General features: G+C 37.0%; 1 protein-coding gene across 1 annotated transcript in view; it reads right to left on the bottom strand.

The window, feature by feature from the left end:
- Positions 1-1,427: 1,427 nt before the first annotated feature.
- rab11fip4b (RAB11 family interacting protein 4 (class II) b) overlaps positions 1,428-15,043 on the bottom strand; it is a 45,273-nt gene continuing 31,657 nt past the window's right edge. Inside the window, exons 5-13 of the mRNA XM_051712094.1 lie at positions 13,354-13,389; positions 12,113-12,212; positions 10,777-10,880; positions 10,389-10,529; positions 8,766-8,847; positions 6,897-7,034; positions 6,228-6,386; positions 4,418-4,561; positions 1,428-4,258 (exon numbers count right to left, since the gene is read on the bottom strand). Of these exons, the coding sequence (XP_051568054.1) occupies positions 4,142-4,258; positions 4,418-4,561; positions 6,228-6,386; positions 6,897-7,034; positions 8,766-8,847; positions 10,389-10,529; positions 10,777-10,880; positions 12,113-12,212; positions 13,354-13,389 (1,021 nt within the window). The 3' untranslated portion in view covers positions 1,428-4,141. The remainder of the gene's footprint in view (positions 4,259-4,417; positions 4,562-6,227; positions 6,387-6,896; positions 7,035-8,765; positions 8,848-10,388; positions 10,530-10,776; positions 10,881-12,112; positions 12,213-13,353; positions 13,390-15,043) is intronic.

Raw genomic sequence — 15,043 nt, 5'->3', positions numbered from 1 at the left:
TTGAAGTCCAGTGTTAAGTTTCCACAGTCTGTGATGATTTGGGGTGCAATGTCATCTGCTGGTGTTGGTCCATTGTGTTTTTTGAAAACCAAAGTCACTGCACCCATTTACCAAGAAATTTTGGAGCACTTCGTGCTTCCTTCTGCTGACCAGCTTTTTAAAGATGCTGATTTCATTTTCCAGCAGGATTTGGCACCTGCCCACACTGCCAAAAGCACCAAAAGTTGGTTAAATGACACCAGTGGTGTTGGTGTGCTTGACTGGCCAGCAAACTCACCAGACCTGAACCCCATAGAAAATCTATGGGGTATTGTCAAGAGGAAAATGAGAAACAAGAGACCAAAAAATGCAGATGAGCTGAAGGCCACTGTCAAAGAAACCTGGGCTTCCATACCACCTCAGCAGTGCCACAAACTGATCACCTCCATGCCACGCCGAATTGAGGCAGTAATTAAAGCAAAAGGAGCCCCTACCAAGTATTGAGTACATATACAGTAAATGAACATACTTTCCAGAAGGCCAACAATTCACTAAAAATGTTTTTTTTATTGGTCTTATGATGTATTCTAATTTTTTGAGATGGTGAATTGGTGGGTTTTTGTTAAATGTGAGCCAAAATCATCACAATTAAAAGAACCAAAGACTTAAACTACTTCAGTCTGTGTGCATTGAATTTATTTAATACACGAGTTTCACAATTTGAGTTGAATTACTGAAATAAATGAACTTTTCCATGACATTCTAATTTATTGAGATGCACCTGTATATATATATATAAGGTTTATTAGGCAGAGTTCTGAGCATTCACTCAGATTAAATCCTGCAGGTGCCCGTTTAGTGGAAAATTAGTGTGAACTCAAAAAAAATTGACAAGTATGAACTGCGCCTGGATACATTATAATTTCCCGTTTAGTCAGTTTTAAAGACAGGATGATTGTCATGCCCACGAGACATGAAATAATAAAAGGTCAGTTGCAAGAAACTCCATTATTTATGAAAACCTTTAGTTATAATGGTAAGTTTATAGTCATTGGGCCTGATATGCCCGCGAGGCCTCCTCATAATTGATTGCCTCTCTTCAGTCTCTCTACAAACGACAAGAAAAGTAACATTTCTTGCCGATTTTAATTTACCATACTAAATATCACACATAACCACGTTTTAGGCGATATTAAAACACCGATATCATTGGATAATCTACCAACAAACAACGAGAGGAAATTAACAATCTACCTCAGGAATAAGGCGGCAGGGAATTCAGGCCCTCAGAAAACTGACTATAGTGTTTAGTGAAGACGAGACGGCCTGATGCTGCTGTTTGAGATGGTTGTGAGATCAGGAATTGTGCTACAAAACCCCTTTGATGTGTCTTCATGCTCTTTATTTAGGCAAATTACTGGTTCGTTCGTGTGATGAAAGCAAGAAAATATCGTTAAATATGAATTTATTATTCCTTCAAAAGGAATAACCACAATTCTGTATAATTGCATTTCTCAGAGATCAATTTAATTTCTCATGTTACAGTTCAGTACACTTAACATGTGAAAGTAAATGCCTGTATGAACAGCTTGACTATAGAGACTCAATACATTTGAATAAAGATCAGAAAAATAAGTTACTTAAAACTCATTATAACCTTAAAAGGAATTGTTCACCCAAAAATGAAAATTATCATCATTTACTCACCCTCATGCCATCCCAGATGTGAATGACTTTCTTTCCTCTGCAAAACACAAACAAATATTTTTAGAAGAATATTTCAGCTCTGTAGGGTCATACAATGCAAATAAATGGTGACCAAAGCTCCAAAAAGCACATAAAGGCAGTACAAAAGAAATCCATAATACTCCAGCGGTTTAACCCATGTCTTCTAAAGCGATCCAATCGGTTTTGGGTTAGAACAGACCAAAATATAAATCATTTTTCACTATAAATCTTGACATTAGTAGTCTCCTTCGAGCTTTAAATCACAATCACCATTACACTTCCTAGCGCCATCTAGCGCTCTGCGCATGCATCAAGTACTAGGAAGTGTAATCAAGCTTAAAAATCATGATTGTGCCTAGATGTGGCAGATGCACAGTGAAAAATGGGTAACATTTTGGCCTATTCTCACAAAATCAATTGGATCGCTTCAGAAGATGGATTAAAACCCTGGAGTCATATGGATTACTTTTATCCTCCTTTTATGTGCTTTTTGGAGGTTCATAGTTTTGGTCACCATTCACTTGTGTTGTATGGACCTACAGAGCAGATATATTCTTCGTTTGTGTTCTGCAGAAGAAAGTCATTCACATCTGGAATGGCATGAGGGTGAGTAAATTATGAGAATTTTCATTTTTGGGTAAACTATCCCTTTAAGTATCAACAAGGTATTACAGACTAATCTGTTATGCATTGTTTTCACAGATCTGCTAAATGAAATGGGGATGCATTTTGTACAACAGTATGTACAAATATCCTTTTTTTTAATGTTCAACTCAGTTACCATCTAATTAAAGCATGTTATGCCATCATGAGCCATTGGCCCAATCTCATAAATAAGCAAAATTGTAATACTGTTTTTGTCTCCATCACCTCCTTTATAAAGAAAAATAAAACAGATAGTAGTCAATATGGTGTTACCTCACCTTTTGGAAGAAGAACAAGGGGAAAAAAAGTATATACAAAAACTTTAAGAGACCATGTAAAAGCAACGAGTGGAACAGAATAAAAAAGTTATTTTTACATCATTTACAATTTGTTAGAAATTGCACACAAACAGGTATAAAGTGTAACATAGCAAAGTGTAATGTACAGGTAGCTCAAGAATTAATGTGTGACCGAACAAAAATAGGTCTACTAGATTTTAACTTATAAGTGATAGACACAAATACCAGAAAGAAATGTGACATAAGAAAATATGTTAACTGATACCCAGTGTTATCACAAACAAAATTTATTGACTTTGGAATAAGAGTTTAATGTAATGTAACAGGGAGGATGCTTGTGGTGAGTAATATAGTATGCTCTAAAAAACAGGGTTGCCATTTCCAAGACTATTTTATCCTTCAAAAAATGTCTGACATTCAAAATATGAAACCCCCTGGGATGTTGCCACAGAGGTTTCTGTGTGTTTTTAGAGCTGCAATTTGTTGCATATAAAATTATTGAAAATGAAATATTGTAGTTTGGAAGAACAAGTGCCATCAAACAGAGTAGAAGTCCCTTTTCCAAAGGGCACGATAAGGCCATTTACAGTGTTTACAATAACACTGCTGATGACCAGACAGGTCTTAAACTATTATGCTAAAGTCTGTAAATAACCTGAAATACTAATTGTTTGGTACATTCACAATGACAGTTACATTCTGCCACCTGCAATTTTATTTATTCAGCCTCTTCGTAGCTCACACATACTGCACAAAATGTCAGAATAAGCATCCCAACATTCCATTGCAAACAGAGACTAGAGTGTGGCCTACTCTAAAACTGATTTCCTTTGACAGCAGGCAGTGTTTTCAAGTTCCACAATTATAACGTGCAGTTACGAAGCCATCTCTTGTATTCTTCTAATTGGTCTCTCCTTACCTCTTTCCATCCAAAACAGAGTAGGAAGATATTCAAAGGAAAACCTTACCTGACCAGAATGTACACCTACAAACACCTCTTTCCTCTGATCTACTCTGTCACAAATCATACACTGCATCTCCGAATGGGACAATTGGCGAAACAGCCAACAGGACAAGCTCCAATGGGCCTCAACTCGTTAATTCTACCTCTTTTTCATCAGTCAGCCTGTTCTTTCTCATCACATCCCAATGCAAACTTTACAAATATCAATACACCCATCCAAATAAAGCAAACAGACTGCATGTGTACCCAGTGTTAAAATATTCACACATTATTTGGTGCAATTCAGCACCCATAATGCCATTCCAGTGACTCCCTCATGTTGCACAGAGCAGCAAAAATGCCCTGTAAAAGTGCATGAAATATTTCACCTTTATATTTCAGATTCCTATAGTATGAGAAAGGTGCACAAACACCAACACACTGTGTTTACTGTCCATTCTGAGGCACAAGGTGTTTGAGCTTTATTGCTACCTCAGGGGGAGCTCTAAGTCCACTTTGACGTTTCTTAACAGCTTATGACAGGCTTTTAGTATTTGATTTCCAGAATAGATGGGTTGTGGTCCAGAATGGATAGTATGACCTTGTCCATATATTGCCTGAGACGGTAGTTTATCTCTTCTTGTTCCTTAAGAGCATCCATTAACTGTGGGAAAACAAAATACTTTTAGGATGATATTGAATGATATTTAGAATGAAATAGGCCAGGATTCTATAGTGTCAATTAATTATGAGCTGCTCTTTTATCAGTAGATCAAGGACATGCTCTCCCTGTTTTTATTCAAAAGTCCTGCACTACTCTTACCTGGTCACGGGAGGCATGATCAATCTCCATAGCCAGAGACTGCGCTTTCGTCTGTGTGGCAAACAGGCTTTTAGCCTCATAGAGGCTTAGACTGAGGAGCTGACCATTTAGGTCTTCATTCTGTTCCCTCAGTTTCTGGTTTTCCTGTAATTAGGTAAAGAAAGATGGTAGTGTTACAGGTTACCCAAAACTGATGGTCGTTACTGGAAGTTGTTACTGTTATTCAGGGTTGGGGAGTAACGGAATGCATGTAACAGGATTACGTATTTAAAATACAAAATATAAGTAACTGTTTTCCACTACAGTTACAATTTAAATCATTGGTAATTACAATACAGTTACATTCAAAAAGTATTTTGATTACTTTTGTCATTTGTTTCATTTAATATTTAGTCCTTTCAGATGGAAAACATTTATACATATAAATGATGCGATCCAAAGTGCATTTGAACAGCGGTGAAACACTTTCTTATGATGTATTACATTCATACGAGCAGACAGAAAGGTGTTTGAAGTAAGTTTGAAGCACAAGAAATAGAAATAAACCTTGTGTAATTTGTCAGCTTTATGCTAAGCTAAAATGCTATTTCTAGCCATTTTACTTGCACGTTACCAGACACGATCATATTTTTTTTTATCAAGAAAATTCATGTTGGATCATAATTTATTTTTCTCTAATAAGACCTTTGATATTAGGGCAAAAATCGTATTCTTGATAATAATTTTGGTATTGTTTTCCTGTAAAAATATCTAAAAATCCTTAAAACAAGATCAATTAGATTTTTCTTGTTTTAGAAACAACACTGCATAAGATATTTATGTTTATCAGAGAATGTATTTTTAACGTGTATTTTGTCTCAGTGTACTGGCAGAGTTTTTATAGTCAAAACAAGTGAAAAAATCTACCAGTGCTGAAGAAGTAATCCAAAGTATTTAGAACACGTTACTGACCTTGAGTAATCTAATGGAATATATTACAAATGACATTTTATAGCATGTATTCTGTAATCTGTAGTGGAATACACTTCAAAAGTAACCTTCCCATCCCTGCTGTTATTTTATTATTTTTTTTTAAATGTAGGCAACAGAAAGCATCTAAATGTAATTTTCTGGATTGAAATGATGAGAAAATGAACGCTGGTTGGAAAAAATGACATCATCTCATACCAGACATACACTAAACAATACTTAATCTTTCTCTTTACAGTAATGCAGTGGTATTAGCTATATTAGTTTATTCACTACTGATGCACCTTTTCTTTTGACACAGTAATATGATGGAACGCATCTACAACCTACACAAACAAATGTGGCTATATTAGATGTTAGGCCAGGAGACACCAGCTTGGCAGATAATCTGATAATGCAGTTGTTATATTAGTGGTTAATGAAAATATTTATTTTTATTACTGTTTACCATCAAGCTTTTACAGAATTGTGCCTGACCAGAGACAAGCTGCTTAAGGTCAGAGGGCATGTCCTTGGAAACGCTCCTCTGTACATACACAATAAGGAGAAAATAAAAAGGGGGAAGGAGTCCATCTCGGTGTTGCTGTTTTCTGGTGCTTTTTTCCTTTTTAAAATAACAGTGCAACACAAAAAAGCAATAACGAGGTCTCCGCGTGCTTGAAGGGAATAACGTTTACAGTCTCTACAAGAGTAGACACTGTTACAAATGAGTTACCGTTACATCACATCCAGGTTCAGTAGGTAAAATGTAAAATATAAAACAAATAAAGACGAATAAAATGAAAATTACATTAAATGTGTTGTAATAGGTGTGTAAACATGTACCTCTTTATCCTCTTACCTGTTTCAGCAGCTTGACTTCCTGCTCCAACTCACTCTCACGTGTTCGAGTGCTGTATTCCGATAGGCTGATGGAAGATCTACGGCCATGGCCCAATCGTTCTGTCTCCATCTTGTACAGTTGGAGCTGCTCCAGCTCACGCCGAAGGTCTTCAATCAGCTGAACAGACAAATAACTAAAAAAATTACACTTTTGAAAATAACTTCAAAGTCCTAAGCTGCTGATCTGAGAGCAATTTTGACTTGAGCTTAAAAATCAGTGGCAGGATTTCTGTACATAGTTTATAGACTAAAGACAAAGATAGTTCTGAACTATATGTAGCTATTAATTCTCCTATTCTTAGTTTTGTGTTTGTGTAACTTTATCTCTGTGGCTGACATGTATTTGCACATGTATTTAGACTATGTTCAATTGTAGACTTTGTTTTAGTATGCTAAAACAAGCATCGAGTACTACCAGACAGGTCAAGGCTGCAGAATTTTAAATGAAGGCACAGTCCAAGCAACCAGAGATTCATCCGAGACTCACAAATACATTTTAGTGCTACAGTCAGAAATCAAATCACTAAAAAAATAAAATGTGGTTACACTGTATACTTGAACCAAAACCTCAAATGGGAGACTTATGCAGATTATTTAAAATATGTTTTATGTTTTAGCACGGTCTTACCTCCTGCGTGGTCTCTCTTTCCTTCTGAAACTCGCTTCTGTTCTGTCGTAGCTTGTCCATCATCTTCTTGTAGAGATCCATCTCATCCTTCAACCGCAAGCTTGTATCCTCCAGTTTATCGGTCATCCGCTGCCTCGCCTTCACATTCATACATACACATTTTATGTAGACAAATCAGATTTGGACAGTTACTAGTCGGTTGTTAGATAAGATCACTATTGAATCATTCACTGTCCTGTAAACCTCTCAGATATTTTAAAAAGTAGTATAATTAATTATATTTTATATTCACACTGTAGTCTATGTATCCATCTGGCAAATCCTTTCTTAAACTCAAAATGGTCCAATTCTAACCAACATGCATACAGACAATATTATGTTTTGATCCTCCACAGCTTAGACCCCCTTAAAACTAAAAGCCAGCTTTCATCCTTTCACAAGATAAAATGGACAAACTCCCAGATGGCTTTGCAAGCCAGAACACGAAACAACTTTGTTGGGGAACACATGTCTGATCACAAGTATTTGTACTAGGTACTAGCATAAATTAGAATATATCTGTACTTTTATTCAGACAAAATTGTGTGCTCTAAAAACCTGCTGCCAATTACTCTGCTAATGAGCGTTATTTATTTGTTTCATCCTTATTTACACTTTAAGTCCGGGGTGGTATTCATGTGCTGAAACAATCAGGAATCAACATTACAGGGTTCCCACTCGTTTCAAGGCAAAATTTTAAGGGTCCTATTTTAAGAGCGCAACATTTTAAGCGCAGCACTATGCGAGTGAGCATGGCCATGAAGTTTTGGTATTTTTGTGCAACCTAAAAAAGTGGTGACTTAATTAAATATATAGTCTGTATATGCTGCAAGCTTCAGAGCACTCTGCTGTCTGTCATACCACACACACACACACACACACACACACACACAGCACATATGATGATCATGATGTGGTGTATTCAGTGTATGAGTGACCAGCTTCACACATTCATTTTGAAGCACGCAGCGTATGCATTTTAAATATTTATTTAATCAAATCGCAGCCTTTAGTGGTTTCATTATCACACTAGGACATATTGTGATTTCTATTTCATTAATTGTGCATTCAAACAATCATTTTTGTCCAAAATGTGTCATATTCCATGATATTCTGCGTTTTATAGCTAATGCCATTTTTATGACTGGATTCAGTGATACCCTCTGTGTTTTCTGCATACTACATGTGGTAACCATGGTATAAGTGGACTCCGATCGTTGAATTATTAAAAATGAATTCACATCCTGAGGTGTAAATTCTGCAACGCTACGCAACCACCTCAGGGTGTGAATACATTTTTATTTTTTAAATCAGCATTCCGACCGTCATCATTGTCTAAAGTTTACAACTTATTTTTGTAGTTATGTTGTAGCAATATTGGAATGGAAAAAAATATATATTTTATGCACTACATTAATACTTAAACTATTTCCTTGGAGCAAAGCAGAGATGACAGTCCTTACAAAATTCAAGAGTTCTGGCAAACTTGCTACAAATTCGGTACTTATGATTTTCACATGCAAATGAGCTTTGCGGCAAACTCATTGTCTCCAAAAGTTTACTATAGGTTCACCACTACCGGTGAAGAGTTGCAAACTTCTGGCAAACATTTGCAACTTGCAATGTGCAAGGTCATTTGCATGTGAAAATAATGAGTGGGAAATTTGTGGCAAGTTTACAGCAAATTTGCTGCAAGTTTGTCAGAACTTTAGATTTTTTGTAAGGGAGCAGATAAGCTGAGAATTTTCCAGATTTTCCAGGATGCGTGGGAACCCTGCATTTGCTCTTAATACTGAAAAATGTATTCATTTTTAAGTAAAAATGCTCCACCTCATCCAATTTCTCTGTCTGAGATTTCAGTCTGTTCAGGTTCACTTCCATCTCTCCATTTTCCTCCTCCAGCTGCTGTACTCTGGGGGGGAATGAAGAAAAGCTGTCCATCAAACTATTGCAATAAACGTCCACTGCTCAAAAGCTCTGAGGATCAAAATCTCTGGTTTCTGGATGAAATTAAATGGTCTCAACAGAGACTCGACTATGAATTAACTGTTCTACTGCCTGACAGCACAAACTAATGTGTTACGGAGATGTGTTGTGGTAAACCTTTATAGCAGTGAATGGGAGACCACAGCAAATATTATTTTTGTGTATATTTGAAACCCCAACTGCAGTAGTGAGTGCATTTACATGCACAACAATACGCTAATAACTACCACAAATCTGCTTATTCCAAAAATCTGACAACAGAAGAAAAACAAGACTTGAAATCATTGTATTATTCTTTGCTTTTGTCATCAAAACATAAACACTTGCGCCTATCACAAGTTGTTTACATGAAATGGGAAAATATCTACACGTGCCGTTCAGTTTTTGCTTAAAATGTTTGACCTTACCCCAGTAAAGGAAAGTTTAAGGTATTTACATGACCACACTTAAGCATAATCGCTGTAAGATCATGCATGTATATGTGCTTACTGATGACTAGTTTTTTCAATTAATACCAGAGTCCTGTAATATAACAGAGAATAATGTTATAAATTTATATTCAATTAAAAGAAAATCAATTATAAAAATGTTCGCTGGATTTACACTGCTAAATTAAGGCGGAACTGTTTCATCACTGGGTGCTTCTTATTTCAAAAATTGTGCATCCTCATTTCCTTTCCTTGCATCCTTGCTCCACTCTCTTAGGAAATGAGGAAATAATGTGAGTGAAGGAAACCAGGATGGAAGAATCGAAGTGAGATGTATTTGTAAAACTAAATGACCTGCTCACTCGAGCATCACTTCAGAGCTATATCTTTGCACGGCTGCATTATATGGGAGTGCTTGCCATTATGTTGTTAAAACGATTTATTAATATATTAATAATAAATCCTAATAATGCAAGATGCAGTGTTGAAATAAGTGATAATTATGGTTTATTTAAACCACAAAGGTTAAACATGAATTATAACTGTAGTGCCAGATGTGAAAGGGGAGGAGAATGTGTGTGTGTGTCAGATGCTTTTACAAAAAAGTCTTTCATAAAAAGATCCACCTGTGCATCCTCGCTCAAGCTTCCTTGGTTAGTTAGTTTCCTCTGTCCTTCGTCCTCACCTGCTTGCGGTGCATTTAGAGATCATTACATCCTTCATGATGCAGAGTTTGATTGGTTTCTGGCTCAAAAGCTGGAGGACTGAAGAGCGAGGAAACGAGGATGCACAATTTAAGAAAAGAGAAGCACCCAGCCACCCACAGTTTGTGAAAAGGGCCCAAACTGCGATAACTCTTTGAAAGATGATGTAAAAAGCTGAAAGGGTCGCACAGTGGGGTGTAAAACGTCTGCCTAGAGTGAATGTGTCAAGTCAAATTGTAGTACTACAAATATTTTTTTTTTTCTTGTATAGGTCTTGATGTCCGCCATAACATTTACATTGTGCTTAGTGCTGCAGTGTTGTTTTGGTCTCTCACCGATTAGTGAGCAGCTGTATCTGTGAGTTTTTGTCTTTCTCCAGTCGGCTGTAGGCCTCTCTGTGTCTCCTCAGCTCCTCTTCCATCATATGCTCTGCTCTTGTCTCCTGATCTTTTAGCTGCTCCTCCAACTCATGAATCCTGTGAAGCACCGATCCCATCATTATAAGTAGGCCTTATCAGCCTTGCTGAGGCCCACTTTACCTTTTTGCATTTAGCAAATACAAGTTTGGCCTATTTTATGTAAAGTTTTATTAGTGGAAAGCATCTGCAGTATCTCTGCTTATACAGAGACAAGTATGCAAATTCATTTGCATATTGCCTAGTTCCAATTAAATTTATTTTGTGTGTGGAGTACGTGGACTTTTGTGTACAAGTAGCAACTTACCTGTGCACCAACTGTGTGTTTTCCTGTTTCAGCTTGGATTTTGCATCCCCATTCATCAGAATCTCATTTTCCAGCTCAGTCACTTTCCTGTCCAATTGACTCACCTGCACAGGTAACAATAAAGAATGTAAATCTCAAAGACTCTCAGAGCAACTGTGTTAAAGGGTTAGTTCACCCAAAAATTTAAATTCTCCCATCATTTACTCACCCTCATGCCATCCCAGGTGTATTCACTTGTAAGTGAATGTTGATCAGACATTTGAAGCTCCAAAAATCATAGACAGTCAGCATAAACACCATCCATATGACTCCAGTGGTTAATATCTTCTAAAGAAACACGATCGCTTTTGATGTGAAAGATATCAATATTTAAGTAATTTTTAACTATAAATCATCACTTCTGGTCAGCAGCAATATGCGTGTGTGACGTAATAATTTTCCCACGAGAACTGACGCATGTGACACCCGAAAGAGCAGCGCTGTTTACAAAGGAGTAGGAGTAACGCTGTACAGAATCTTAGTTCATTTTGGTTTAAATCTGTATTTGTATCTGTTTGTTTCTCACAATGGAGCGTTTGTGTGCTTATCCTGGATGTCTCAAACGAGAGAAGAACGCGAGATTACATCCGTAACATGCCAACGCGAATACGCCACACGAGAGACCATGCTGCAGTTAAAAAGTACTTCAATATTGATCTTTTACGCACCAAAAGCGATCGTGTCGCTTTAGAAGACATTCATTTAATCAAATGGATGATGTTTATGCTGACTGTCTGTGATTTTTGGAGCTTCAAAAAGGTCTGATCACCATTCACTTGCATTTTAAGGACCTACTGAGCTAAAATATTTTTCTTCAAATGTGCTCTGCCGAAGAAAGTCATACACACCTGGGATATCATGAGGGTGAGTAAATGATGAGAGAATTTTCATTTTTGGGTGAAATATCCCTTTAATGAGCTGTTTTTGAATCAGCCTAATCTGAATGACTACAAATGAACACTGAAACATAACCGTTGATCTGCACATTCTGAAGTTTTGCATCAGTAGTGCAGGTTAGAAAACCTGAACCGTGTGCATGTTTGTTTTCATACAGGGGCCAATAAAACTGCAGTGATCTTGACTCAAATCAACAGTAAAGTAGATCCAGACAAAATCCAATTTAAGCCATTTGACTAACTGCATTAAGCTGCTTACACATTTGGAGATAATTTCCTGAGTGCAGGTCAGGACTAAATGTGTGTTTAAAAGGATATTCCAAAGATAGTCGGCATTGAGGATGCAGTTTTTCCAAGGTCTTTGTGCAGGAAGGAGGCGAGCCTGCTTTAGGGGATCTTACCTTCTCAGTAATATCTAGATCACAAGAGTCAATGCTGTCATGGAACAAATCCTCCGTACTGCCGTTACTACTGCTGAGGTTACTGCTGTGGAACAGCTGTCTGTTAGACCCACATGCAAAACAGGACAAGAATATTAAGACATTAAATACTGTCATGCACCACAATCAGACATTACAAGCCTGTTATATTTAGTTTCTTCACACACTGCACCTGTTCATTTTGTGCACCCTCAGTGTTCAAATCCCACGCTGACTACTACATTTTGCAGGAAGGACATCCCACTTACCTCTCTGCTCAGTCCTACTGCAGAAAAATTCTTGCTCACAGAAGGATAAAACTACACTACATTGAAGCATCAATACTTGTTTTAAACTTGGCTACCCATGCTGCATTACTGCAGCAGAACACAAATCCATACTATAAAGCGATGTTCCATGCCTGTACATGTTCAGGAGGACTGCAGTAGCGAGAGAGAGAAGTGACGGACCAGCAGAGGCATTATGAGAGCTGGCGCAGTGTCCAATCTAGTCGACCCACCCACACTGTTCCAAACATTTGTTTTAAAAGACACAATCGCATGCACACATATGCACACTGTTCTCTTGTCTCACTTGCATTAGCCATCTGCATGTACACAAATACACATTCATGCAAGGCTTCTGCAGATTCAGGTCATGGTTGCCACTTTGCTTCATTTCTGTCATTCTCATTAAAGCAATGACTTTACATATGAGAATCCTTTATACAAATGAGATGCATTGGTCTCACTCGCTAGCTCTGCTTCTCTCTCTCCCCTCTATCTCTCTCTCTCTTTTACACAAACACGTAGGTCAGTTGTGGCAGGCCATTTTCATCTTGTCACTGTGATTTAGAGTAGGAGACTGGTTGCCAAAGGGACAAGAAAGGCTACCATTCACCCACATGAATTTTGCCACTCAGCGTTTACACTCCCACACAAAATTTGCTCTGATTCGTATAGTTAAACACAAGGGAACTCTCTACTCACTATAAAGGCAGCTAGATCTGACACTCGTTCATATTCTGCTGTCCCCTCCCTAAAATCATTTTCTCCTAATCATGGTTAAAGATTTACCCTCCCAGCTCTGTATTGATGTCATGAATTCACAACTTCATATAACATTTAATAAACCACAGGAGGTGCTCCCAGTCTACAGTAATGATTAACCACAGAATAGACTAAACAAACATGCCCTGAACAAAGAGATATGGAGTGACCTACCTTCCAAATGCAGTGCTGGAGATCTTTCTGTTAGGGCTGGAAAACAAACAGGAAAAAGAGGGGAAAAGATGATCATTAAACATGGATTGAACAGAAGCGGCAACAACTCAACTTGTTAACACGAACCTATAGTGAAGCTTAAAGGGGATAGTTCACCCAAAAATTTACATTCTAAATTGCCAACCCAGATGTGTATGTCTTCTGTGAAACTCAAAGATTTTTAGAAGAATATCTCAGCTCTGTTGGTCCATACAATGCAAGTGAATGGGGATCAGAACTTTGTAGCTCCAAAAATCACATTAAGGAAACATAGAAGTAATTTATATGACTCCAGTGGTTAAATCCATATATTCAGAAGCAATATAATAGGTGTGGGTGAGAAACAGATCAAAATTAAGTCCTTTTGTTTTTACTCCAAATCTCCACTTTTACTTTCACTTTTACATCTGAAAGTCACATGTGGTGCCTGTTTAGTGCTGAAAGTGAAAATTAAAAAGTAGAGATTTAGAGCAAAAAAGGACTTAAATATTTATCTGTTTCTCACCCACCTATTATATCGCTTCTGAAACGATGGATTTAAACACTGGAGTCATATGAATTACTTCTAGGTTTCCTTTAAGTGATTTGTTGGAGCTACAAAAGGTCTGATCACCATTCACTTGCATTGTATGGACCAACAGAGCTGAGATATTCTTCTTAAAATCTTTGTTTGTGTTCTGCTGAAGAAAGAAAGTTATACATATCTGGGATGGCATGAGGGTGAGTAAATGATAATGGAATTTTCATTTTTGGGTGAACTATCCCTTTAAATGGGTGCTGCAAAGACAAGGACTTGGAATATTGGTATTATATAGTACAACAGCGTTTTTGTAGTAAACAGAATTTATTAAGGAGAAAGAACCAGAAAGACATTCAGGAAATTGTGCAGTCTGAAATGGTAACAAGTGGTCTGCTTTTCTGTTCACTTTGCTTTTCACTTTCATTTTTACATCACTTTGATGTTTACTTACTTTATGATTTCATTCTCATATAATTTTACTGCATTAATCTCATAATGTTATGACTTTATACTAGAAATCTTGCCTTTATTCTCCATATAATATATGTATATATATATACACATACATACATACATACATACAGTTGAAGTAAGAAGCTTACATACACTTAGGTTGAAGTAATTAAAACTAATTTTTTAACCACTCCACAGATTTCAAATTAGCAAACTATAGTTTTGGCAATCTACTTTGTGCATGACATTAGTTATTTTTCCAACAATTGTTTACAGAGAGATTGTTTCACTTTTAATTGACTATATCACAATTCCAGTGGGTCAGAAGTTTACATACACTAAGTTAACTGTGCCTTTAAGCAGCTTGGAAAATTCCAGGAAATGATGTCATGCCTTTGGCAATTAGCCAGTTAGCTTCTGACAGGCAAATTGGCTAATTTGAGTCAATTGGAGGTGTACCTGTGGATGTATTTTAAAGGAATAGTTCACCCAAAAATGAAAATGTTCTGATAATTTACTCACCCTCAGGCCATCCAAGATGTATCCGAGTTTCTTTCTTCATCAAAACAGAATTTAACACTTTTAGGATTTCATTTCAGGCCTCCTCCTTTAAACAATGCAAGTGAATGTCCTCCATTTTTTTTGACGGTCCAAAATGCATATTTAGGGTGCATCAAA

This window comes from Myxocyprinus asiaticus, chromosome 12 (assembly GCF_019703515.2).
Source record: "Myxocyprinus asiaticus isolate MX2 ecotype Aquarium Trade chromosome 12, UBuf_Myxa_2, whole genome shotgun sequence".
NCBI lineage: Eukaryota > Metazoa > Chordata > Actinopteri > Cypriniformes > Catostomidae > Myxocyprinus > Myxocyprinus asiaticus.
The sequence above is the reverse complement of the archived record's forward strand: the minus strand, read 5'-3'. Positions and strand labels throughout refer to the sequence as shown.